The following is a 24,080-nucleotide window of genomic DNA, read 5'->3' as shown; positions in this document are numbered from 1 at the left end:
AACCTCCTGGCCTGCCCTTCTCAGGGCTCACCATGATGTCAGACAGTGCTTCAGTGCTTGTCTGTTTTTTCATGACAAGTGACTGACGTCACTACCTGAGCAGAGAGCCTTTCATTTTTGGCTAGTTCAATGAGTTGTACTAGCCCAGCAAGGGCTTTACAAGCATCAGGGCTTGTACAAAGGAAGCAGGAGTGAGATGGAAGCAATATGAGGTAGCACTTAGTGGCAACTATTAGATCTAATCAGACACATCCTTTGCCAGTGACAGGGTGAGACCACGTTGCTGGCAGCCAAAGGAGGAGCAGGGGTCCAGGGAGAAGGAGAAGGAGGACAGTTCTTTTCACCATAGCAATCTGTTGAATCAGGTCAGTGACATTAAGCAGGCAGAGTTTGTTTTGTGGGCTTAGAGGGGGAAGTAAATCAGTAGAATTGCATGATAAAATTAAGGACATACCATAAAACTGCTTTTCTGTGTGCAGCCTGAATGCCACAGCACTACCAGCTTCTGCAGTCCTTGTACTGCAGCACTGGCCCTCTGACATGGGAGTGCTGCACGAGAGGGGCTGTGGTACTACCATTCCTTTGGGGACTTTGAAAGTAGTTTGTTTTTACACATGGGATTCTCCTGACTCCCTTGTAAGCACTGTGGTGAGTTATCGTAGATCAAAGGGAACAGTGAGGACAGAGTGAGGCAAGAGGGGTAGGAAACTATGTGGGATCCAGCTCTGAAATGTCCTCTAAAATGTACTGTAGGAGTGTATCGCTTCGCAGTCATTGGGCCTTCGCGTTTATGTTTACATAACTTTATCCAACTTTTCTCTTTTGCTTTTTTTAATAAAAAGCTTGAGTCTGGCAACCCACAGTTAGGATCCCATTGTGAGTACAATGAAGCTGCGATCCTGGCGTTAGTGCCTTCAGTCCCTTGCACAGGTCGAGCTGCTGCTGGGGACTTCACATGGCTCCGTTCACAGCCCGGAGATGCCGCTTGGTGCTGGGACCACGCATAGGGTGCACTCAGTATATGTGTTCGTGCACAAGAGCGCGTTTCCAAGCTTGCTTCTTCCCCCAAAGGGAAATAGGCTCCAAACAGAGTAAGGGCTGGGGGAGGGAGCGTGTCAGGCTTTAACTCTTGGCGTAGCCTTACTCACGATTTTCCTGTTAGTGTTTTGTCTTCTTGGCATCCTTCCTGTTCTTTATATATATACGTTATATATTGTTGTCACATTCTTCCTCCGTGTATGTTGCGGCCTTTGTTCTGCAGAGCTCTGGGTTGGGAGCGTTGCTTGCAGGCTGTGCCTGGCTGCTGCGATTTGCTGGCTCGAATGCAGAAGTCGTGGAAGTAACTGGAGAGGATATTTCAGTGAGCACCGAGGGGAAGAAAATGTGCGTGGGCTTTAAACGCAGCATGGCTTTATTCCTCTTGGACGAGAGCTTGACCAGCTGCGGGTCACTTCTGGGGATGTGAAGCCTCATTGTTTGCATGCACCACCGTGGTGGCTGCGATCCCAGCTACAGGCTCGGATCCTATTTCTATGCGAGGTGCGGTATAATTGGAGCAAAGGAGATCTTGAGACGTGGCCTGCAGCATACAGCAAGGGTGATACCCATCCCCAAACCACAAGCCCTGCTGAGGTACGCTCGTTTCATTCCCTATGAAGGTAATAGCAAAATAGGGAGGCCTGGAAAGCTCACCGTGACCATTGCCTGACCTCACTGGAGACAAGACCACGTGTGTGACCCATGTACAGGCTGCGTACATTTCTGGTGAGGCAAACTGCACGGTATTGGGTGCTTCCTAGGAAGTTTAGCTCATATCCCAGTGGAAGACCCTTTTGCCCTTGGAGGGTAGGAGCATGTCCGCTGTCAGTGCTTCCTTTTCTCCCCCAGTTGCTTTGGAATCATAGTATCCAGTGCTCTGCACCAGATGGGCACACTCTTGACAGCCTTTTGATCGGAAGTGGGGAAGAAGGCATTTGGGAGGTCGGGGGGGGAGGAAAACTTAAATTAGCAGAAAGCCTAACAGCTATTGCTGGAGACAGATGATTACAGCTCATTTCAAGGCTGCTTCCTGCATGCCAATGATAGATCAGTAAACAAACGCCTCTTTGCAAACACAAAGCAGGCAGGAACTCTGTTTGGAGGAGAGAGGTCGGGGTAGGTCTCACTCTGCTCAGTGGCAGGAAGCCCTATCACATGGCCCTGGGAAACATGAGGCCGGCTGCGCAGAGAAGCTTCTGCTGGGAGCTTCACATCCTTCCCAGAGCCCGCCAGCAGGTTTGGGAGCTCCCTCCTTCCTCTCCTGCCCTTCCTTCCCCAGTTTAATTTTGAGACGGTATCAGATGACGGCTTTGTTCCCCAAACAATGAGGATTGCCAAATGAATTGCAGTGATGGGGCTCTCCAAGTGGGTCTTGGCATCTTCTCTCCCCTTTTATGGCCTGGCTGCTGTGGGATCTGCATGCCAGGAGTGTGGCTTTGGGCTGTGGCTGCCGTGGGTCTGTGCTTTGCGTTGCGTGGCAGAAAGTTTGCATGTGGTACATGCGGAAAGCAGCAATGGGTCAAGAAGGACCTGCTTGGTGTATGTCAGTTCTCAGATCATCTGCAACCTGGACTCAGCTCTGCCTGTGTGATCAATCAAGAGATATGGGAGGGAGGAGAAATAGGAGCTCCTCTTGCCTTTTGCAGTAACCTGCCATGCTAGCTCAGGGGGCCAGTGAGCCAAACCTGGGGTCTACTCTTCATTTCCCACTGAAGGTGGGAATCACTGCTCTGCCAGTTTCCTCCTGTCAGGCTTTGGGAGTGTCTGTGGGTCAGGTCTGCAAGCTGGTTCTGGTGGCCTTATTAACTAAAGTCTCAACCCCATCCCCTTTGCATCTCATTTGGGCCTGGGAGTGTCCTCATGCTAATTATATGACCTTTGAGCTAATCAGGAGGTACCTCATTTCTGCTCTTTCGTTCCAGAGTTGATTTTTTTTTCCTCACGTCTCCCAGGGTATTTGGATATGTACACCTGGTGGTTGTGTTCATATTGCAGCATCTGATGCCTGGTTGCTTAGGAGGCTTCTGGCCTCAGTCCCTGGAGGCGTTGAAGGCCAGGATGGATGGGGCCCTGGGCAGCCTGATCTAGTGCTTGTTCTAGCAACTGGCAATCCTGCCTGCAGCAGGGGGGTTGGAACCAGGTCATCTTGGAGGCAAAAATTGCAGAGGGGCTGTACATCCACTGCCTGCTGTTGGGAGGTTTCTTACTGCTGATGGCGGTGCCTGGGCATACTGATCAGTGACCCAGTGGTGCAGCACCAGGGCACTGCAAGGAAGCTGTAAGCCAAGTGCTATGCAGCCTCAGTTGCTGCTTTGCAGGAATCTGCTCTGGTTGCCTGGGTGAGTCATCCTTTGGACAGGGACACGGGCGATCATTAGTTTTCCGTTATTCGCAATGCATAACAGTTAATGGATGGATGAATAGATTTTGTTTCTCGGGCTGGTAAATTTTCTTGACAATTTTGCAAGGCTGCTCTGTGTCTAGAAGTGAAATGAGTGTTTGTTTCAGTTCCTAATGAGGAAGAGAAGCCAAGGGCTTTATTGTCTGGGGAAAGAGAGTCTGCTAAGTGGTTAGCCATGAGCTGCCCTGAATGTGTACACACTGAGTTGACCCAGAGTTCACTCCTCATCTTAGGAACGCTGCCATTGTGGGATAAAGGGAGGGAGAGAAAACTGGAAACAAACAAGACTGATTTTTTTTTCTTTCTCTCTGCCCAAAATACTCGAGCAGTGGAAATGAGAGATTCTTTTGTTCTTCAGTGTTGTCGGTATGCTTCTTTTCAAAGCTGCAAGAACCGACTAAACTTCCCAAGACGCTCAGTCTTATTGCCAGATGCTGGGCACGGCAGGGTAGCATCAGGCAGAGCAGGTGAGTGGATAGGCTGGAGAAGCCACAGATTTTCCCAGCATGACGTGTGAGATGGCGAGCCCCTTCCTGCCCTGAGAGGTGGAGAGGGGACCAACAGCCTGTCATGGCCCACCGGAGGGCACACCGCAACATAACCACGTGCTTCAGTGCATTGTCTCTTGGTCGTAAAATGTTGAAGGGGTTGTTGTGACGACTGGAAGAGCTTACGTCATGTGGCCTTAGCACAGTTCTTACTCAAATCATTTTTGTTTTCTTGTTCTGTGAGGAGAAAAAGCCTAACTCCTCTGAGATTTTGGCAATAATAAAAGCATTCACAAAACACGCTGCGTATTCAAATCACGGTACTGCAGTTGATATTGAGTCAAAGATTGTTCTTGTTTTCAAAACCTGTCAGCTCTTCCCTGGGCTTCTAAGGGCTGGTGCTGTCACCCTTCTTCCTGCTTTGCAGATGGTAAAACTGAGGCTGTCCTCTGGGAGCTGTCGTATTTTGCTCCTGTTCATTCTCCTGGACTTCAGGAAGAGATGGATATGCGTGTGTTTGTTTGCAGCAGGAGGGGAGAGCTGAGCACAGAATGATGGCTCTTCCTTGTGTCTCTCTGCAGGTGAACTGCTGCCCAGCTGTGTGCTGACATGATGACAGCTAGCAAGGCGGCTGATGCGAGCAGCAGGTCTGAGAGCAGTGTCTGCAAGTCTGCTGAGAGGTGGGAGTTTTCCACGTTTCAGTGCTGGGGTGCTTCGCTTTCATTTGTTATCCCCAATAGAAAGAAAACCAAAAGAAGAAAGTGTTCTTTCAGCTTAACACTGCCCCTCTCTACTCACATGTTAAATCACACCCCTGTATGTCTCAGGTGGTTTCATTGCCATCTCAGGCTTGTCGTGTTATGTTTTTAGCATCCTGTCAGTGCTAATGTCCTAGAGGCACAGTGCTAAAAGAGATCTGCCCCAGGGCAAAACCACTGTGTTTATGATACCCCAGCTGCACTTGAAATCTTCAGCACGGGGACTCCTCAGACAAGCCTTACTGTCACCACCCCTAACAGGCTTCTCTTGGTGTCCAGCCTTGGTTTCTAGTGCACAGTCCAGCCACCAGTGTCACTGCCAAGCCTTGCTCCCAGGGAAAGGTCCGTGGTGTTCACAGTGCCGGTTCTTGCCCCAAGCATGAAGTTGTCACTGAGACAGCTGGGAGTTAAATATCTGCGAGGCTAAGGAAGAACAGCATCTGGCTCAGGTCCTCCTGCTCAGAAACCCATCCCAGACTCAATTTGCACTACAGCTGAGCCTGCAATGGCTGCCAGCATTGCTTAGCTCTGGGACAAAGCACAGGGCCTGCCAGCGCTCAGGGTATCCAAGTCGATGTTCTTACCGGAGTGCTTAAGCTCTGGAAGAGGCGCATTGATACATTTAGGTTGACAGCAATTTACAAAGTTGAATCTCAGTGTAGGTACTGTGGTTAAGTGGGACTCGTGGTAAGGGCTTGCATCTCTGTAACTACCTTGTGTTGTGCTGGTATTCCTTTCCAAGCCCAAGCATTGCTAAGCACTGGAAAGTACTTCGGTTCAAAAGTATTTTGTGTTGGAGTAACTATTTGTCTGTCCAGCTGGAACTTTACTGTGTTGATATAATAACGCAGTACTGAAAAGAAAAAAAAAGCACTTGGAGGTCCCCCAGATTAGAGATATTAGGGACTTTTTGATGTGGTTTGGACTCAAACAAATGAAAGTGTTGAATCCCTTGCTCTGAGAATGGTGAGCCTAGTGCTTGGGTGCTACATCACATCCTCTGCACCAAGGGAGCAGGCCTGGGTGCATGGGAGCCCAAGCCCACATGTAGCCTGGGATGGTTGGGATGTAGAAATGTAGTAATGGAAGTGCAGGGCTCGTACATTAATGTCCACTTGGGAACATTTGAATCAGTCCAGACAGATCCTCTGAGCTGGATCTAGAGGAATGTTGGCTGTGCCACATGGTTTCTTCTCTAACAGCAGCAATTTTGCTGTTGTTCTTAAGGATCCATTTATATTTCTTTGCAATGGACCTGCTTAATGCCTTGAAGATGTACAAAACTGCTGCACTTCTAAACACACAAAATGCTGCTGAATGTCTCATTGGTATCAGCATGTCTGCTGTACAAAAATTATTACCTGCCACCTACTTCTGCCACAGAGAAAGATTTCGTTTCACTAGTCATAACGAGAGGAACATTGTGTTTTGGTTATAAAGACCCTTTCCTTGCTGTTCTCTCCCCCATGCCTGTTTCTCAGGGGCTTAGTGTGAGCATCCTGTCCTGTTGCCAGATTTGTGAGTAGAATTTGTGGAGCTGATGGACTGACTAAACCAAGGGTGAGCAATGGCAGTGAATGTCTCTTCTCTTTTTCTCTTTGGTGTATAGGATCAAGCTTGCAGATAAAAACAGTACAGCAGCTGTGAAGGAATTAGGAAGACTTCTGTGTGGATTTTCAAGTGAGAGATGTTCTGAAGGTGCCTCTGTCACCCTGAGTTTAACACCTGAAGCTGAACCGGTTTCTTGTGTGGTGAAGAACCCACTGGGAGCCTTGGAGAACTTGATGCTCGATCCAAGGCTAGACTGCTTTCAGCAGAACATGCTCAGTCCCAAAATGATCATCAGTGACCCATCTGTGGATCTGAACGTTAAAGAAAGCAGTAGAATCATCAGGAAACAGATAGGAGGTACTCAGAGTACACGGACACCTGGAAAAATTGGCTTGAGGAATAAGTCCTTCAGCATCAAGGACAAAATTTCAGAGTGGGAAGGGAAAAAGGAAATGCAGTCTGCTCCTCGTCGAGAGGAGGAGCAAGGAACTAAAGAGGAGCGCAAGATACCATGTGTAGTTGAGAAGACAAGTGGAGAAGCACTGACGTCTCGAAAAGTGGAGACTAAGAGACTTATGAACTGGGAACTGGAGTGCAAAGGGGCAAGCAAAGAGAATGAGCGGAAAGCAGGAACTCCAAAAGGCACGGAGCAGGGAGCACAGCGGAAAGGGGAAGTGGAGAAGGATGAGGAAGTGCAGTCCAGCCTTGGAAAATGCAAAGAAGTGAAAGGTGGGAAGTGGGAGGTCCAGAAGGAGAATCTTTCAGTGCTTAGTCAGGTCAAGAAGCTGGAGCAAGCTTTGAAGGATGGCTCAGCAGAGCTGCAGCCACAGTTGCCTGGTACTTATTACTCCCCACAGTGCTTGCAGGAGAAGTCAGCACAAGGACACGCTGCTCCAGAGGGCCATGAGAGCATATGTGGGACTGAGCTCAACAAAAGGCTTCTTGGTTTGGACTCTGAAATCAGCGAGCCAATTTTTGGGACTCTAGAAGAGGTAAGAACTTCTCATGTGAAATCCAAGGACTGCACTACAGAAAATGTGTACACAGAACCAGGGGTGCCAGAGAAGAAGCCTTTCATCAACCCACTGCCAAAGCCCCGTCGGACTTTCAAACATGAGGGGGAAGAGGACTGGGTGCCAGCAGCTAGGAATAAAAGAAACTTGCCCCCTCTACCATCCATTCCTCCCCCTCCTCTCCCTTCCTCTCCTCCTCCATCAGCTGTCAGCAGGAGGCTTTGGAGCGGGAAGCACAAGAACAACGCTGACCACAGGTAATTGGGCTGTGTTTCACAAAGGTGTTGGTCTTAATGGTGGAGTCCCTCCCCACTTCCCATATCACACTGAATGAGCTGCGTCTTCCTTGGTCACATGTAAACCCCAGTAAATGAGAGCCTTGCTTGCCGTGATCTACATGAAGTCATGTAAAGATGGAGCACAGCCCTGCCAAAAAGGACTTGGGGGTACTGGTGGGTGGCGAGCTGGACGTGAGCCAGCAGCATGCCATTGCAGCCCCCAAAAAACAGTCATATCCTGGGATGCATCAAAAGCAGTGTGGCCAGCAGGGCGAGGGAGGTGATCTTGTCCCTTTTCTCTGCACTGGTGAGAGTGCTGTGTCTAGCTGTGGAGTCTTCTGTACAGGAGAGACATACATCTGTGTAGTGTGTCCAGAGGAGGGCCACAGAAATGGTCCAGGGGATGGAACACCTCTCCTACGAGGACAGGCTGAGAGAGCTGGGGCTGTTTAGCAGGGAGAAGAGAAGGCTCCAGGGACACTGGAGAGTGGCCTTTCAGTATCTGAAGGGAAACTACAGGAAAGAAGGGGACAGACTCTTTGTCAGGAGCTTCTGTGTTGAGGCGAGGAGAATTGGTCTCAAATTAAAAGGGGAGGTTTAGATTGCATTTAAGGAAGAAGTTTTCACAATAAGGGTTGTGAAGCACTAGAACAGGTTGCCTAGAGGGGTGGTGGAAGCTCTGTCCTTGGGGACACTCAAGGTCAGGCTGGAGGGGCTCTGAGCAACCTGGTCTAGCTGTGGCGTCCCTGTTCATTGCAGGGAACTTGGACTAGATGGCCTTTAAAGTCCTCTCCAACTCTAAGGATACTGTGATTCTATGGTATCTCTGAGAACTCTTGAGCAGTCAGCACAGCTTCATGGGGTAATTGTGAAGAGATATGTCATGGTGGATTGGGCTTTAAGGTCACTGCATTATATTGCTTAGCCTTCCAGCCCAAGATTGAGGGGGTTGTGTTATTTTTGTGTGTTTTGTTTTGTTTTTAGCAAAGGCTGTGATTACAAAATCCATGAAGCTGATCTGGAAGCAGCTCTGGGATGATAATCTCTAGACTATTCCACAACATTTTCACTGATAATAGTAAACTTGTTCTTCTAACTGAATCTACTGTGTATGTATTTTCCTGGAATGCTTTCTTGTCTTTTCTCTCTACCCTCGTGATTGTAGCACATTTTTGAGGCAGCGAGCATAGAACACACAGCTGCAGGAACTGTCACATCAAAATTCCTGGTTTGGGTGCCGGAGGGAAACTGAAACTCTCCAGGTTTGTCAGTGGAGCACTTGTTGTTTTTTACCCTTTTTAGCACCCAGCACTTGAGTATTGCTGTCCTGTACTTCTGAGAGACCTGATTTTGGGAACCCCTTACTACTGGTGAGGTTGGAAACTCCTGTGCCATAAATGGGACCTGTCATGGCCTAAGGTTCTGTGCAGTGTTGTGAGTGAATTACAGAATGCTGTGATTTGGCTGTAAAAGGTGCATCACTCTCCTCTTTGTCCCTTTCCTCTCCCATCAACGTGCAGGAAGTCGTATGAGTTTGAAGACTTGCTGCAGTCGTCATCAGAGAACGGAAGGGTGGATTGGTACGCGCAGACCAAGCTGGCCCTCACACGCACTTTATCGGAGGAGAACGTCTATGAAGATATACTGGGTAGGAACTTTGGCCAGGGAGGGATTTGACTGCAAGCACTCAATAACGCAGAGGATTTGTGGTCAACAGCCCCGCACCGGTGGTGCTGATTGAAGTTTGTTTGTTATCCACATGCAAAACAGATTTATGCAGATCATAGTTTACACGATTTATTGGCATAGTAATAAGAAAAACGGACCAAATGTTTCAAAATTCATCAGCTTCAAAGATGAACCTGAGGCATGTGGGGACCAGCTTTTAGTTTTTGCTGGCATCTGTCCTCTTGTCTTCCTTGCATCCCGTGGACAAGCGCTCACACCTCTGGTCTGTGCATTGTTGTGAGTTCGTCACCGATTGAACATCTGGCTCGTTCAGTGGTAGATCACTGAACACAGAACAAAGAACAGAAGCATCTTTCTTGAAAAAGCCTTTGTAAGTTTCTGTAGCTGTAGGCTGGGTTGTGTAAGGCTCTTGGCTGAGTTTAGCAGAGTAGGAAGAGAGTGGCTGCAGTAGCTCTGACCATGCAGCTGTTACCTACAGAGGTGGTCTATGCTGTTCAGCAGGGGGAGGCAGCTGCACTTTTGCAGGAGCAATCAGGGCATTATTATTTTGATACGAATAAAATCCCATCGTATCTGATTAGAAGGATCTCTGGAAGGAATGCTGTTCCTTTGGGACTGTTTGCAGAAAGGGTGATGCCAAATGGACAAACTCTTTTGTGAAGCTAAGTAGCCATTTGTCTTTATCTTCCCTCTATTTGAGGGCCAGAGATCCAGGGGATGTCTGAACAGCTGGTATTTTTTTTCATGTGTGTGTTTTGGGGCGTGGTGGGAGGCCTCAGAAATCGCTATGTAGCTGTCACCTTGTCAGCTGGAATAACAAGGATAGCATTACAGAGTGGCTGTGTACGCAGATCCATCCATCCATCCAAACACAAGCACACCCATGTGTCCGCCTGCAGAGAACTTGAATATCAGGCTGAAATTCCTCTCCCCTCAAGGTTTTAGTTGCAAAGATTAGAAGAAAACAAAGTTATGAACAATTTTCAGCTAATGGGGCATGTTCTGTTTTGCTTTTTTTTTGTTTGTTTTATTGCTGCATATTTAGGCTTTGCCCAAAGTCAGTGATCTTTAATTGCTTCCTGCAGTCCTGGTTGGTCTTACCGTGGGAGCTTGGGAAAAGAGATGGACAGGGGCAACTCCAAAAAAAACAGTTTTGTTCTTTGCAAGACCACAGGTGGGCACAGTCCACAGAATATAAATGTGTGAAAACCACACCAATGGAGGAGTAATGGGGACTACTGGTAGCCCAGGGAGGCGTTGGGTGCCCCATCCTTGGAAACACTCAAGGTCAGACTAGACAGGGCTCTGAGCACCCTGATCTAGCTGTAGGTGTCCCTGTTCATTGCAGGGGATTTGACCTAGATGACCTTTAAAGGTCCCTTCCAACTCAAGTGATTCTATGATTCTGTGATAACTGTGTGCATCCACAGGGCATGAAGGCACATATGCACACCCCATAGACATGTGCATGACTTGGGGAGGGTTCAGCTGCCGGTGGGAGATCTGTTGCCCTTTCCAGAAAGTCACACAGATTCCTTTCATGTACATCTTTTTACCTGTTTGCCATTGCTTAGGTGGAATACTGGAAGTTGTACTGGGCAGATAAATACCAAGGTTTATGTGTCAAAAAGAAGCAAAACTGGACATGCTGGCAAGCAGTTTGAGGATGGGGTTAGAAGCAGAACACAACCTCATTCTTCTTTCTCCAGTCCACACAGTATGTGACTGCTGAAATACATCCTCAGGTGTGAAGTGTGCCATTGGATTTAGAAGGTGGAACCACTTTCAGGGACTGGAGCATTTTTGCTGAAAAAATGTTAGCACAGACTCACTTTGCCAGCATCACACAGGTTTACCTTTTCCTTCTTGGTGAATTCAGGTCCACCACTGCAGTGTGAGTATCCCTAAGCAACAGACAGAAGTCACTGTTGAAAAGGCTTGGGTTTCTGTCCTTGTCTGAAGACTTCAGTTGCACTCCTTTCCTGGCAGGGCAGTCAGGTTGGAGCACACCAAATTGACAGATCCAGGAGCCATCCACAGCTCTTGCTTCCAGAGGCCTGCAGCATCTCTGGCCTCCAGTCTTAGCTCTTAGTCAAGCATTACATGAATGCATCAGAAAGGCAGTTGCTTTGCCCAGCTGTCCACTGGGATGGCATGAAAAGGTGGTGATGAAGAGGGAAGTCTCGTAACCAGTTGCTTGCCCTTGAAGGTGCTTGGACTGAGACTGTCGTTGTTTCTTAGGATGCTCAGTGGAAGATACCACAACCTGCTTTTTCAGAATGGTGTACTTTTCTTTGAAGACGCTTACATTAGTGTTTTCCAGCACTGCTGAAGGCTGGGGTGTAAGAAGTTCATTATATTTAATCTTGGGTATTTAAAACTTGAACTGGTCACATACCTCAAGAAAGGGACACCTCTGGGTGGTCATTCAAGCTTAAGTTTTTGAGAGGCTTTCATGTAAGAGTGGACCGAATCTTACTTCAGATGGCCTTTTTATTCCCTCCTTTTCTTTTTCTCTCTCTTTAGGGAGAGAGCATCCTTGGTTTTAGATGGCCTGGATTAGGTGAATCCTTTCCTCTTTCTAAAGTGGGGTTTGTGGGATCTGAGGCATCCATGAATGGCAGAAGTGTTCAAAAGCCTATACTGTGTGCCAAGCATCCATGCTGCGGCAGTCAGCCCAAGAACAGTGCTGGCTCCACTTAAATGATGACCAGAGGTCTCTCTAAATGTGGGGTTCAAATGGAAAGGGGACTGTTATGCTAGATTTTGGCTCACAGTTTCATTCAGAAATAATTTTAAGCAGAAGACTGGAACGATGGAAATATAATTATGGATCACTGTGCATGAGAAACTCACAGCTCCTCTGAAGAGAAGGAAATGAACTTGAGGACTTGCTGCATCTTTTCCATCTGTAGTTTCTGTGATATGTTCCTATGGCTGAATACATCAGTGTCAGGGTTTGGACACTGTCCAGTGAGCAGCTGGACTTCTGGGGCTATGGAGAGAATGAAGCAATGGCAGGAATGCTTGAGAACAGGTCTTTATGTCTGATGTGGGAGGTGGGAGAAGTCCAGCAGATCCCCAAACAGATTTTTATGGCAAACCTCAAGGATTTTCTGCACTTACAGTCTCTTGTTTGTGGCTTTTTACTGCAGATCCACCATCTAAGGAAAACCCTTATGAAGACATTGAGACCAACAGCCGCTGTTTGGGGAAGAAATGTGTCCTGACCTTCCCAGCATCCCCCACCTCTTCAGTACCTGGGACTCCCACTAAGGTACTTTGTTTCAGGTGACCACCTCTCCTGCTCCAGAGGTCTTTGGGTGAAATCTTGTTTCTGTGTGGAATGGTGGAGTTTTGCCTCTGACTTTTATTGTGTTAGGATTCGCTGCCTTTTTGCCTTTACCACTGGTAAGAGCATGATGTAATAGAAAAGGATGTGTTGCCCTTTAGCGAAGTAAAAATAGCATTCCTTTACACAAATGTTTTCTTGGCTTTCATTTTTTTTTCCACACCTGGGCTCCTTCCCCTGGTACTTTGCATCTGCCATGCACTAAGGAGAAATTGGCCTGAAAAGGACTGAGTTATTTGGTGTTACACTGGAGTTTTACGCAGCTGCAGTCCAAGACTGATGTGATAAAAGAATGGGAAGAAGTCCTCTTCTCAATCCAGTTTGTATACAAACATGTCCGCAGAAAATATTTTCTGTGTTGCTGTCCTCTGAGCAATTTTTGCAACTGTATAGCTAGAAAAGAGCAGCTTCTGAATTTTATCCAGTTCATGTATGCAAAGAGTACAGGAGTGACAGCTTGTGACTTCAGCCCCTCACCTCTGGGAACCTGCCTCCAGATCCTTAATGAATTCCGAGTGACAATGAACCAAGATCTCTACTTTCACCAGGACAGATGAGTTTAGGAGCAACAGATACAAAATGGGAATCCAGAAATGGGCATGTTCATGTCATGAGGTTGTTTGGATTTGGGAATTATCTTTGAATCCATAAAAAAAGCCAATACATTTTCTAGTGAGTGTTCTACCTCACTAGAAGAGGGGCTACATTGGCAGGGATGGGAGTGAAAACGAGCTGCCGTGTCTTTGCCTTATACCTGTACTGAGACAGAAGTTCAGTACTGAGTTTGTTCCAGATACTAAACAACGAGAGAAGAATCCCGTGCAAGAAAGCTCCTCCTTCCTTCCTTCATGGAGGGTGTTTTAGTGCTTGGGTAATCAAGCCCTGTGGTTGTCTTGGCTCTGTATCTGTGGACAGTATGAGTCTGTTCGTGCTGATGCCAAGATACCTCTGCAGACTTTTCCTTTGGGATGCCTCTTCTGATCTCTGCTTGATGGGACGGGTTGCTGGTAACCAATGCAATGCCAGACCTCGGCTTAGGGAGCCCATCCTAAAATTATGTCCCTGCTGGCAGCACAGCTTACACACGGATGCCACTTTCCTCCTTGGCAGTGAAACCAAAAGAAGAGGCAAAGCGTTAGTCTGCACATCATGCTCAGAGCTCATCAAGGCCAGTCCTGAGCTGGTTTGAGTGCTTCCTGTTCCGTATTTAGATTGTCCAAGCCTGGAACAGAAGGGGCAGTGTGATGGCAGAAATCACGTTGGCAGCAACTGGGTTCAGTGTGGGTAGTAGGGATCTAACCCTTCCATCCCGAATGAAGGGTTTTCCCGTGCTCTCCAAGTTGCAGCTATTATTAGAGCTTTTAGCCAACTTTTTGAGAAGTCTGACGTGCAGCATTTCTGGATGTGCTCTTCTTTTCCGACCAGCTTAACCAGCAACTGAAGTTTTCCTTGATAACTTAATGCTTCCAAATGAAAATCGTCCTGCAGTTAGGAATCCATTCTCGTTGTTACTAGTTAGGTCTAGAGCAACATCAGTCTGTACGTGAGTGTTGGAATGAAGTTATTTTCTGTCAGACAGCTTTGCAATCGCTTGTGTACCTATTTCCCACTCATACTGTATAAGTGGTGCTGCAGTGTTACTCAGGAATGTCTTTCACCCTAAATATGGTTCCCAGCAGGACAGTTACTGAAGAACTGAATGGAAGTAATTATGTTGCACTATGATGCTTTGACATCCCAAAGCTGTGATTTGCATCAGTCAGAGCAGAAGTATTGCTGCTCTCTTGGCAACAATCTGGCTTGCAACTGCAGTATGAATCACACTGGAGAGCATGCCCAGGATGGAGTCTGGACAGATTTCAGTAGTGGTTTATATCACTAGTGCAGGATGAGATTGCTCAGTGCAAAGATTCTTCCAAGAGTCATTTTAATGTGTGACTTCTCTGTGGGTGGTATGCCTTTTTGTGAGTCTTCTGTAAACCATTCAGAGACACCTGAGCCAGCCTGAATGCATGTGTCAGTCTGGCTAGTAAGTCTGCTGGGTGTGTCTGTTGAAGTAGACAGACCATTGTGCTACCTCAGATAGTGCTGGACTGACTTGATGAGAATAAGCTTAGATACCTGTCACCTTCCCTTCCCAGTGCCATGTAGAGATACCCTTTGGTATATACAGTGCCTGGAAAAAGCATGACTTAAACTTACCATAACCACTGAGAAATTCTGTAGAAGACAAAAAAAAAGTTCTTACTGAGCATTCTTTCTCGTGAGAAGTAGTTTGCCCTCCTTTATCTGGAGCTGAGCTTTCTGCTTTTCTCTGCTGTTTTTGGTCAGGGACTTTAAACTTCAGTCTGGTACTGGAATATCTACTGTTTTGCTCCCTCTGAACTTGCTACTGGGATGAGGGGGAAACCAGTTTCCCTAATTGTCCGTCAGGACTTTTCTTTCATTGTCCTCTTAAATATTTAATTCTCACTCCTGACAGAGGCAGAATATTCAGCCACACTGGCCATGCTTTTTATCTGGCCTCACTGCTCCTCTCTTCCTGCTGACCATCTGCTCCTTAGCCCACGTGCTTGTGGCTGTCTGGTTGGTTACCAGCCTCTGGGTTGCACACTAGAGTAAGGCTTCTTGACCAGCCCCTGAGACTGTGTTTAACCATGGGATTCATTCTGGAATGAACATGGGATGGTTAAATTGCTGTCCGGATAGTTGTGGTCTATCCTAGCAGCTGGATGAGTTCCTTGTGTGTGCAGGGATCTCTAAGCATTCTCAGAAATTAGGCTGTTTTGCCAACTGAGTGGTGTGGACTCCCCACTGGATGTACTACTGTGACAGTGTTAGCGATGAAGCAAAGGTACACGAAGTGCTGTGTTCATTCATTCCTTCTCTTCCATTTTCAGTTGCTTTCCAAGCCCACTTTTTTTCGACAAAACTCAGAGCGGCGGAGTTTCAAACTGCCAGACATACGGAAACTGAGCCGTGATGGAACTGGGTCGCCATCCAAAATCAGCCCTCCCTCGACTCCCAGCAGCCCAGATGACACCTTCTTCTCCTTGGGAGACCCTCAGAACGGAAAGAGGAGAAGGAAGATTCCCAAGGTAAACCTTGGTCTTTCTCTGTTTTGCTAGCTTCTTCCAGGCTGGAATGCAAGTATGAAAGAGTTTTCTTTAGTTTCCAGTGTGATGTCCCTGCAGTACAGCCACTGTCCTTGCAGTTGTCTTGACTTGTGTTTAACTCCCGTTCTGCCTGAAGGGGAAGGTGTACAAACATCTCTGCAAGTTTTGAAGAATGTATTTTTTCATCTTACCACATCATGAGATGTGTGAAAGTCTGGCATTTGATTGTGATGAAGGGCATTTTCTGGAGTGACATCTCCTAGTTTGTCTTTGGGTACAGCATGACTCTGTTTCAATTTGATTTTGTTTCAGAACTAGCAGGAAATTATTCAATCCAAATGAGGCTTGGCAGCAGGCTGTATTTTGAATACTCCAAAAGCACAGTTATAAAAACAAGGTTGCATGTCATAGTCTTTGCAGGACAAGCAGAGACTACCAGGGCCTGTGTGGTGTGGTGTGGTGATTTTTTTCTGAACGCATAGTTTGTCATTTTGGGGAAAAAGGGATATGTTTGTTTATCCTATTTGTTTCCTGGTTGCCAGATCTGTATCCATATTTGCATATATGATTTTTGAGTGCCTTCTTGGTGTACCTCAGCTCTTCAGGAATGAGACAAAGATTTTCCCATTATTCCCACACTCTGTGCACGTGCTTGAACTCTGTCAGTGGGTTGCACACACACTTGTGTCAGCTGAAGGGAAGGTTATGTTATGTATTTACTGGGCAGTGCCCCTGAGCAGTCTTGGAGGGCAAGTTCAGAAGTGAGATTTACTGTGTCGGTGGCAAGACTGAACTGAGGCTTGAGCTGGGCAGCTGGATGGAGCAACACTTTTACATCAGATTATCCTGCCTCGTGTTTAAAAATTGGGATTGATCACTTGACCAGGTGTGTGTGGATCAGCAGATACCTTTTTAACTCAGAGCATAAAGATGTTTGCTCTCATTCTGCTGTGCCAGCACAACTGTGCTGTTCCTGTACCAGACAGGGCATGGTTACTCGGCAGGTTACTGTGCAAGGTAGATGCTGGTAACCACTGATCCTGGGCCATCCAGGGAAGTGTTACAGTACAGCCAGGACTGAGAAGTGGAACACTTTTCCTGAAATTCTAACATTCTTTCTTGCCTGGGGAGGAAAAATAACCTTTTTTTGTTTGTGTTTTTGATGAGCAGCTTGTGTTGAAAATCAATGCCATTTATGAGGCACGGAGGGGAAAGAAACGTGTCAAGAGGCTATCGCAGTCTACAGAGAGCAATTCAGGAAAAGGTAAAGGAACTTGGAATCTTTGCATATTTAAGACTTGTTGAGAACTTGCCGTAGAGTTTAGGCTGACTTGATGTCTCATGTGATGTTTTCTTAATGCTTCTTCCAGTCCGACCTGACACTGTGTTGGGGCTTCCAGCCCTTCTTTTGGAAAGATAAAGATTGCTCTGCTGCCCAGGGGCCCTTCATGATAAGACACTTTTTTTGTTTTCTTTTGCTTCATTTTCTTTTCATGGCGTTATGTGATAGCCTGCTAGGTCGTACCAGAAATGTTTCCACTTTTTGATGTTTATTTCTGAAATTGGCAGTAGGCTCTGGAGAAGGATTTTCTCTCCAAAGAGTCTTGATTTGTTGAGATCAAAATATTTTGCAGGAATGTGTCACTTTAATGAACTGTCCAGTAGAAAATAGTGGATTTTGAAGCAGTTCTGCTTTCTTCAACATTCCAATAAGTAAATAGACTCAGTTGGGAATAAGGGTTTCTAGACTGAACCATAGAACCACCTTCCTCATCTCAAGACTGAGATTTTCAGCCTCTCACTGTCAATCAGCAGCTCACCACAAGTGTTCAGGTACTTCAAAGCAGTTATTTTTAAACATCTAATCTCTGCAAAACTTTAAATTACATCATTCCAACACAGTATTTCTTTTTTCTAAAACACCCTAATTTCCAGTGAAAGGTGGCCTGCAGCTTTGTTTCTTTCCCACAATTACTTGTTACTGCTTATCCTGATCTACTTATAAACTAGGTGAGTGGGTGTGTTTATGTGAACCTTCAGGGGAAGCATCCCAGACTGGTCTTTCCAATTTTTTGTACTCTTCACTGAAGCACTGACACAAACAGGCTGTTGGACAATACAGGCCTTGAGTCTCATTCATTCTGGCAGTTGTTGGGTTTTTTGTTTGTTTCTACCCTTTATCCCACATGCTACTGCATATTAATCAGTGTTTTGCCCTTATGTCATGCTTATACAAACATGGAGGGAAAGACTGTTCTGGCATTTTATTCTTTATGCAACTCTAATGGCTGTGCAAAATGGATTTTGTTACATTTTTTTTGGTTCCCCAAATGAATGAATGGGAAAATACCAAGGTTGGTGAGTTAAGCATGGGTATGTGTGTCCCTGAAAAGTTAGAGGTCCTTGAGATTCGTACCGTCTTCCCCCTGAGGCTGTTAGGTCTAGCTTTCTCACGTCAGTGATATGAAATGCACTGCTATAAATAGGTTTCACTTACTTTGTCTTCCCCTTTCTTATTTTCTAGTTACAGATGAAAATAGTGAATCAGACAGTGATACAGAAGAGAAGCTGAAAGGTAAGGCAAGTGTGTGAAGAGAACAAATGGCTCCTGATAAGCTCTCCTCTGCATTCTTGGGTCAAGATCTTTCCTCTGTGTTCTGGCTTTGGAGAAAGAGCTTCTTTCCACTCAGAACACAGTGAGAGAACAAAGATCTCAAAACTGCAGGAGAAAGCACAAGGGTAAAGGGCTGTAGGAGTCCAGAACAAACATCTGTTCCAATTCGCATTAAAGCTCTTTGCACTGTCATAGGAGATGGTTTACATGCTGTGGAAATATGAAGTTTTTCTAAGTGCACGGGCACCAATATGCAAACAAGCTGACAGAGGCAGTATGGCAGTGGGACAGGGTGTTCAATAACCCCAATACAAATTGATTAAGGGAGAAAACCCACTGGCCAGACTGGCTAGCTAGGAAAGTGGAATTGCACTATGTGATTTCTTGCTATAACTAAACTCTTCTGCATTGGCTAAATTGGGGTTAAGTGCTGCATTCCTTGTTTCGCTGCAGTACAGCTTGTATATTGTATACTGGTCTCCATAATACTTTTGAATCTTCTTGTACTATAATGAGCCTCCTGACATGCTGGTAGCATTACATTCTCTTGGAAATTTATAAAGCAAATTAAAAATCTTGACAGAGTTGGAATGTAAAATTGAATTTCATTCAGGATCCAAAGTTTTCTGATTTACACACACACCTAATTGAGGTAACAGGTCAGTTCTTAAGCTGAAAAGAGGGATAAGCAGCAGTTCCCACTCTGTGTCAGCCGTAGTGTCTTGTGCTTAGGAGTGCTTATCCTTTCCCTCTTTCAGTTTGTTAGAACAGAAACCTCAGTCTGAGAGGGCTGGGCTTGGCTGTGATCACCACTTCTTTCTTTTCAATTTTGGAGGCTGTGCTTAACAGACCAAACACACCAGCCAGTTACCACTGCTTAGTAAGTCCCTGTACATCAGCTGACACCCAGTAAATCATCAGGCAGCAGTTGTGAGACTGCACGTCAGAGCCGTAAGTACTGACCCTTGGGAAGGAAAAACATTTAAAGACGAGCTCTGCCATGATGACAGCAGTACAATCCTGGTATCTTTAGTAGGTTGCACAGAATATAAACAACGCAGAGCCTAAGTGAGCTTTTCAGAAGCACTCAGCATTGCTGTGGCAGTGCTCATTTTGAAGTCCCTGGTAAAACAGAGACCGCTTTTGAAGAGTTACAGCCTTAAAGCAAATAGCGTAGTAGCTGATGAGAGAAAGGAGTCCGAGCCATCTTTCCAGGGCTATAACTGTCCAGGGACTGTGTCACTCTCTGATTTAAGAGGCACCTCAAGATTGCTTTGAGTTGTATTGTCTGGGATAGTCCATGAGCAGCACAGCTTTACCAGACAAAAGGTCAAGAGTCTGGACTGAATATATACCATCTCTCAGAAAGCTCTGTCTCCCAAGCAGATGTCTTGTGTAGTTGGAGTTTCTGCAGTATCCCTGTGGTCGTTGTTTCTGTCAAAAATGTTGCTTTACCACCCACATTAGCAAAAAGCAGATTTGTGAGAATGTGCTGGAGCCCCTGCTTGTAGTTAATTCTGTCTTTCTTTTGTAGTAGGGCTAAGGGAGACTCATGGAGATTTAATTTGGATGCAACCGTAAAATGAAGCAGGGGGATGGTCTTAGGGAATCTCATCTGGTCTCTTCTCAGCAGGCAGCTTTTCATTACTTTCTATGCTGGAATGTTTATTGTCCCACAGCTCAGATGTGTTGCAGTTACAGCTTGCTTGGCTGTTTCTCTTGTTTTCCCATTGTCTTGGGAGAACTTGTAGAAATGTGGTCCTGAGAGATTAGGCAGAGATGAGCCAGCCCTTTTCATTTCTACTTCCCTTGTTTTTGCTGTTGGCTTGCAGCCCAGCCCATGTTACCAAACCTGAGAGTCCCAAGCATTGCTGAGCCAGGGGAGCCATAGCTGTAGCCGTAGCCCAAGTACTGTGTAGGTTGCTAACCAGAGTTTTCATAGAATTATACAATAAAATCATAGAATGGCCTGGCTTGAAAAGGACCTCAAAGATCATCTAGTTTCAACCGCCCTGCCATGGACAGGGTTGCCAACCACTAGTTCAGGCTGCCCGGAGCCACATCCAGCCTTGCCTTGAATGCCTCCAGGGCTTTCTGAGCAAAGGTGATCAGCCGCCTGACTGTTGCCTTCAGACAGTGCATACATGAGTGCAAGGAGGAGTGCCCAGGTATTACTGTTATACCGTGTCCTATGTAGATCTCAGTTTGGGTTGTCTTCAGCTGTAAAACCATTTGTGAAATGCTTCTGCTGCCGAAGCTCTTCAATGTGATGGTACTAACAAGATCATGTCCCATCTGTGCCAGTATTCATAGGGCATCTTCCACAAGGTTCCCTCCTCTTGCTCAGCCACTAACAAAATAAAAGGGGTGATGCAGTTTTGAGTTGAAGTCTCTGCAAAGCACTGTTGGTGCTCTGTGCAAAGCACTAGACAAAACGACAGTCTCTACTCTTCCTTGTTGCAGCTCACAGCCAGCGCCTTGTCCACGTGAAATCTCGCCTGAAGCAAACGCCACGGTATCAAACCTTGGAACGGGACTTGATTGAATATCAAGAAAGGCAGCTGTTTGAGTACTTCGTCGTGGTGTCACTGCACAAGAAGCAGGCTGGAGCTGCCTACATCCCTGAGGTTACCCAGCAGTTTCCACTGAAGGTGTGGTGCCTGTCAGGAAGCGAGGGGTAGCATGTCTCAGAGTGCGTGGTGCACCGCACAGCTGGAGAAGCCACAGCATTTCTGTTGGCCACATGTTGAATCAGTAACCTCTCTGCTGTGGCATTGTTCAGTAACATGGAAGGTAGAGGGCTGCAGTAACCTCTTGAGAATTGCCGTGACATTCCTTGCTGTTGAAAGAGCAGCTGAGTCAGATCTTTTGCTGCTTTTGGCTGTGACTTTTATGTAGCTATTACTTTCTCCTCATTTAATTTTTTTCTTTACGAAAGAATGACACTTGGGAGAAGATCTGTTCTTAAAGGGAAGGCACATCTTTTGCCAGTAGTCTAGCTGAAAATATGGAACGAGAAATAAGAGAAATGGAGAGCCAGTGTGACAGCATGTTTGTAAACATGATGTACCCAGAGTTTCCCTAGACTTCATGTATCTGGTCCCTTGCTGGAACATGTGTCCCAGATTGGAGTCACAGTTGAGCAGAGGCAGGTGCTGCAGACACAGGACTTGGTGGAATTGGGGGTACAGAGTTACTTTAAGATATCTAAAGGTTAGGTGAGCCAGAATCACAGAAATTTTAATATCTTCCAGGCAGAAGCTTAGCCTCTGTCATCACCTCTTCATTTGTCACAGGAAAAATATTTGAAGTCATTCCATCCCCACATGACTAATTGGAAACATTCCTCCTCTCTGTTCTCAACTAGCTTGAGCGCTCGTTCAAATTCATGCGCGAGGCAGAAGATCAGTTGAAAGCTATTCCCCAGTTTTGCTTTCCTGATGCGAAGGACTGGGCCCCCATCCATCAGTTTGCCAGGTAAAAGTACTGTACTTTGTATCCTGATTCATGAGAAATGGATTTATGTATTGAGCTAATTAAATGTGAGAGCTGTTGTGGTAGAAGGTTTGGCAGAGCCCTGAGAGGGTGTATTGGAAATGCAAAAAGATTGTGGGTTGAATGAATTCATCTCTATGTCAGAGACTTTCTGTGTGGGTGACAAGTACCTTCTTATTCTAGTTTCTCTTTCTGCAGCGAGACATTCTCATTTGTCCTGACTGGGGAAGATGGAAGCAGGCGTTTTGGATACTGTAGGAGGCTGTTGGTAATTATCTCTTCTTTTTCTTCTAGCAGAACAGATGCAGCCTTCTCTGGAGCTGATGTTACTGTCACCCGTTGTGGAAAGTAGAAAGCTGCTGCTCTTCTACTTAAGTGTGGAAAGGGTGGCAGCAGAACAACTTTGTTCTCTTCTGCTCTGCTCAGTGCCAAGGTCCCTCTCTAAATGCCGTCCTCCACTCTAGACATAGTACTTTTGTCTTTTCCTTACAACAGTGCATAACGCTATGATCGCGGACTGTTTTTTTACCACTAAACTGAAGACAGAGTTTCTCTCCCTTAGGTTTAGATAGCTAGTAAACAGTTGTCTAGAACAGTACTGGTCCTGCAGGCTCAGAGTTGACCTGTAGAGCAGCTTACTCTGCCTTGGTCACTTAGGAAGGTTTGAATCATACCATGGATGTGCCCTTCTCCCCTGTTTATAACTTATAGACTATGAGTGTTTAGAGCCAGACTTAAGATATTGTCATCGGCAGCACGCTGTCAAACATGTGTTGTCTTCTGAGCCAGTCAGCGAGCTGCAGAACTAAGAGACCAGGTGCTCTGTCTTTTCAGTAGCTACAACTCTGATGTCTTCTTGTTGTTTCTTGTGTGTGTGTATTTGCGTTTGTCTTGAAAGCCCAGTGGGAAAGGGAAGCGGCTCCCAGAAGTTTACTGCATTGTGAGTCGCCTCGGATGCTTCAATCTCTTTTCTAAGGTGAGCGGGGAATTTGGGCAGTAGGCCAAGAGGGACCCAAAAATGAAGTCCATGCCAGAAGAACGGGAATCAGGGAAGCTGATGGCTGGAGAAACACCAAAAATGGTGTTGGCAAGGCAACCACATGCTAATTTCAGAACCCGTTAAATACAATTAAATTCAGTCCAGTTTAAAGGAAAAATAGTTTGTCAGCTGTTGCCTTGTTTGTTCAGCAGAACTACCAGGATGTGAGCACTTAGAGATTAAAAAGTGGAGTTCTGACTCTGAAGGTCACAGGAAGTTTGGGAGTTGTAAGCCTTCCACTGACCTTGCTGGAGCTGGATTTCTCTTGCTGAGGAAGACAAAAGTCTTTCAGTCCCATGTCACCTTCTTCCTTACAAGTTGAGGCTCTGTGTCAGTGCTGGGCTAAGGATATAATGTAGATGCTGCTGCACTCAATTCCTGCTGTTACCTTCTTCCTATTTTACATGTTTCTTTCTTTTTTTTTGTGGTTTCTTGGTTTGATTCCAGATCTTGGATGAGGTCGAGAAGAGACGAGGCATTTCCCCAGCCTTGGTGCAGCCTCTCATGAGGAGTGTCATGGAGGCACCTTTCCCAGCTTTGGGCCGGACAATTACAGTCAAGAACTTCTTGCCAGGCTCAGGGACAGAGGTAAAAACACCAGCCTAGAGGGAGAGAGAGTTAAGCCAGCAAATGGTGGCTAAAAGTTGGGACTGTGACATGGTACCAGAGATGTTCATGAATGGCGGATTGTCTGGCAGCTGTGTAGGGGGAAACTAAGGAGTCAGACTGGAGAGGATGGCATGGAGTGTTTTCCAGTGGCTTCAAAATAGAAAAGGAAATCATGTGGTAAAACTGAAGGTGTGGATACGTCAGCCGTGTGGTAAAATGAAGCAGAACATTTGCCCTGAGGCTAAGTGGCACAGACTAGCAGACTCTGTGCTACGTAGTGCATACATTTGGGTCTGCTCCAGACCCTCTACATGCTTAATTTCTTGATCCATGTGCTCCAGCATCCTTGGCAACCCTGTCCATGGCAGGGGCGTTGGAACCAGATGATCTTTAAGGTCCCTTCCAACCTAAGCCATTCTGTGATCCTTAATGCAGAATCACCATTTGTGTGGGACAGAACAGGAAGTTCCAGTAAAAAGTATCTGAAATCACACAAGAGCAGTGCTACGGCCTTTGGAAATAGCATTTTCACAGCATGGAGATGCGGGTACGTTTTGTATCTCCTACGGTGTGATGTGAGGGCAGAGGAAGGGTTTTAAGAGTATAGAGATCTGGAGAACTGCACTGAATGACTGTAGG

General features: G+C 46.3%; 1 protein-coding gene across 10 annotated transcripts in view; it reads left to right on the top strand.

Moving 5' to 3' along the window:
* Positions 1–24,080, top strand: part of DENND2A (DENN domain containing 2A) — a 57,421-nt gene that overhangs the window by 14,937 nt on the left and 18,404 nt on the right. For 4 of the 10 annotated variants that reach the window (XM_025156008.3, XM_040658918.2, XM_040658905.2 and 1 more), the window contains exons 2-12: positions 6,295–7,506; positions 9,048–9,175; positions 12,372–12,493; positions 15,469–15,666; positions 16,855–16,948; positions 18,209–18,259; positions 20,762–20,949; positions 21,666–21,775; positions 21,977–22,061; positions 22,692–22,769; positions 23,280–23,420. In XM_025156008.3, coding sequence (XP_025011776.1) covers positions 6,295–7,506; positions 9,048–9,175; positions 12,372–12,493; positions 15,469–15,666; positions 16,855–16,948; positions 18,209–18,259; positions 20,762–20,949; positions 21,666–21,775; positions 21,977–22,061; positions 22,692–22,769; positions 23,280–23,420 — 2,407 coding nt within the window. Of the gene's footprint in view, positions 1–295; positions 3,907–4,508; positions 4,608–6,294; positions 7,507–9,047; positions 9,176–12,371; positions 12,494–15,468; positions 15,667–16,854; positions 16,949–18,208; positions 18,260–20,761; positions 20,950–21,665; positions 21,776–21,976; positions 22,062–22,691; positions 22,770–23,279; positions 23,421–24,080 lie in introns of those variants that run through there. The other 6 variants (XM_040658950.2, XM_046910117.1, XM_025156010.3 and 3 more) reach the window with 6 other exon arrangements.

This window comes from Gallus gallus, chromosome 1 (genome assembly GCF_016699485.2).
Source record: "Gallus gallus isolate bGalGal1 chromosome 1, bGalGal1.mat.broiler.GRCg7b, whole genome shotgun sequence".
Classification (NCBI taxonomy): domain Eukaryota; kingdom Metazoa; phylum Chordata; class Aves; order Galliformes; family Phasianidae; genus Gallus; species Gallus gallus.
Note: the sequence above shows the minus strand (reverse complement) of the source record. Positions and strands in the feature narration are given on the sequence as shown.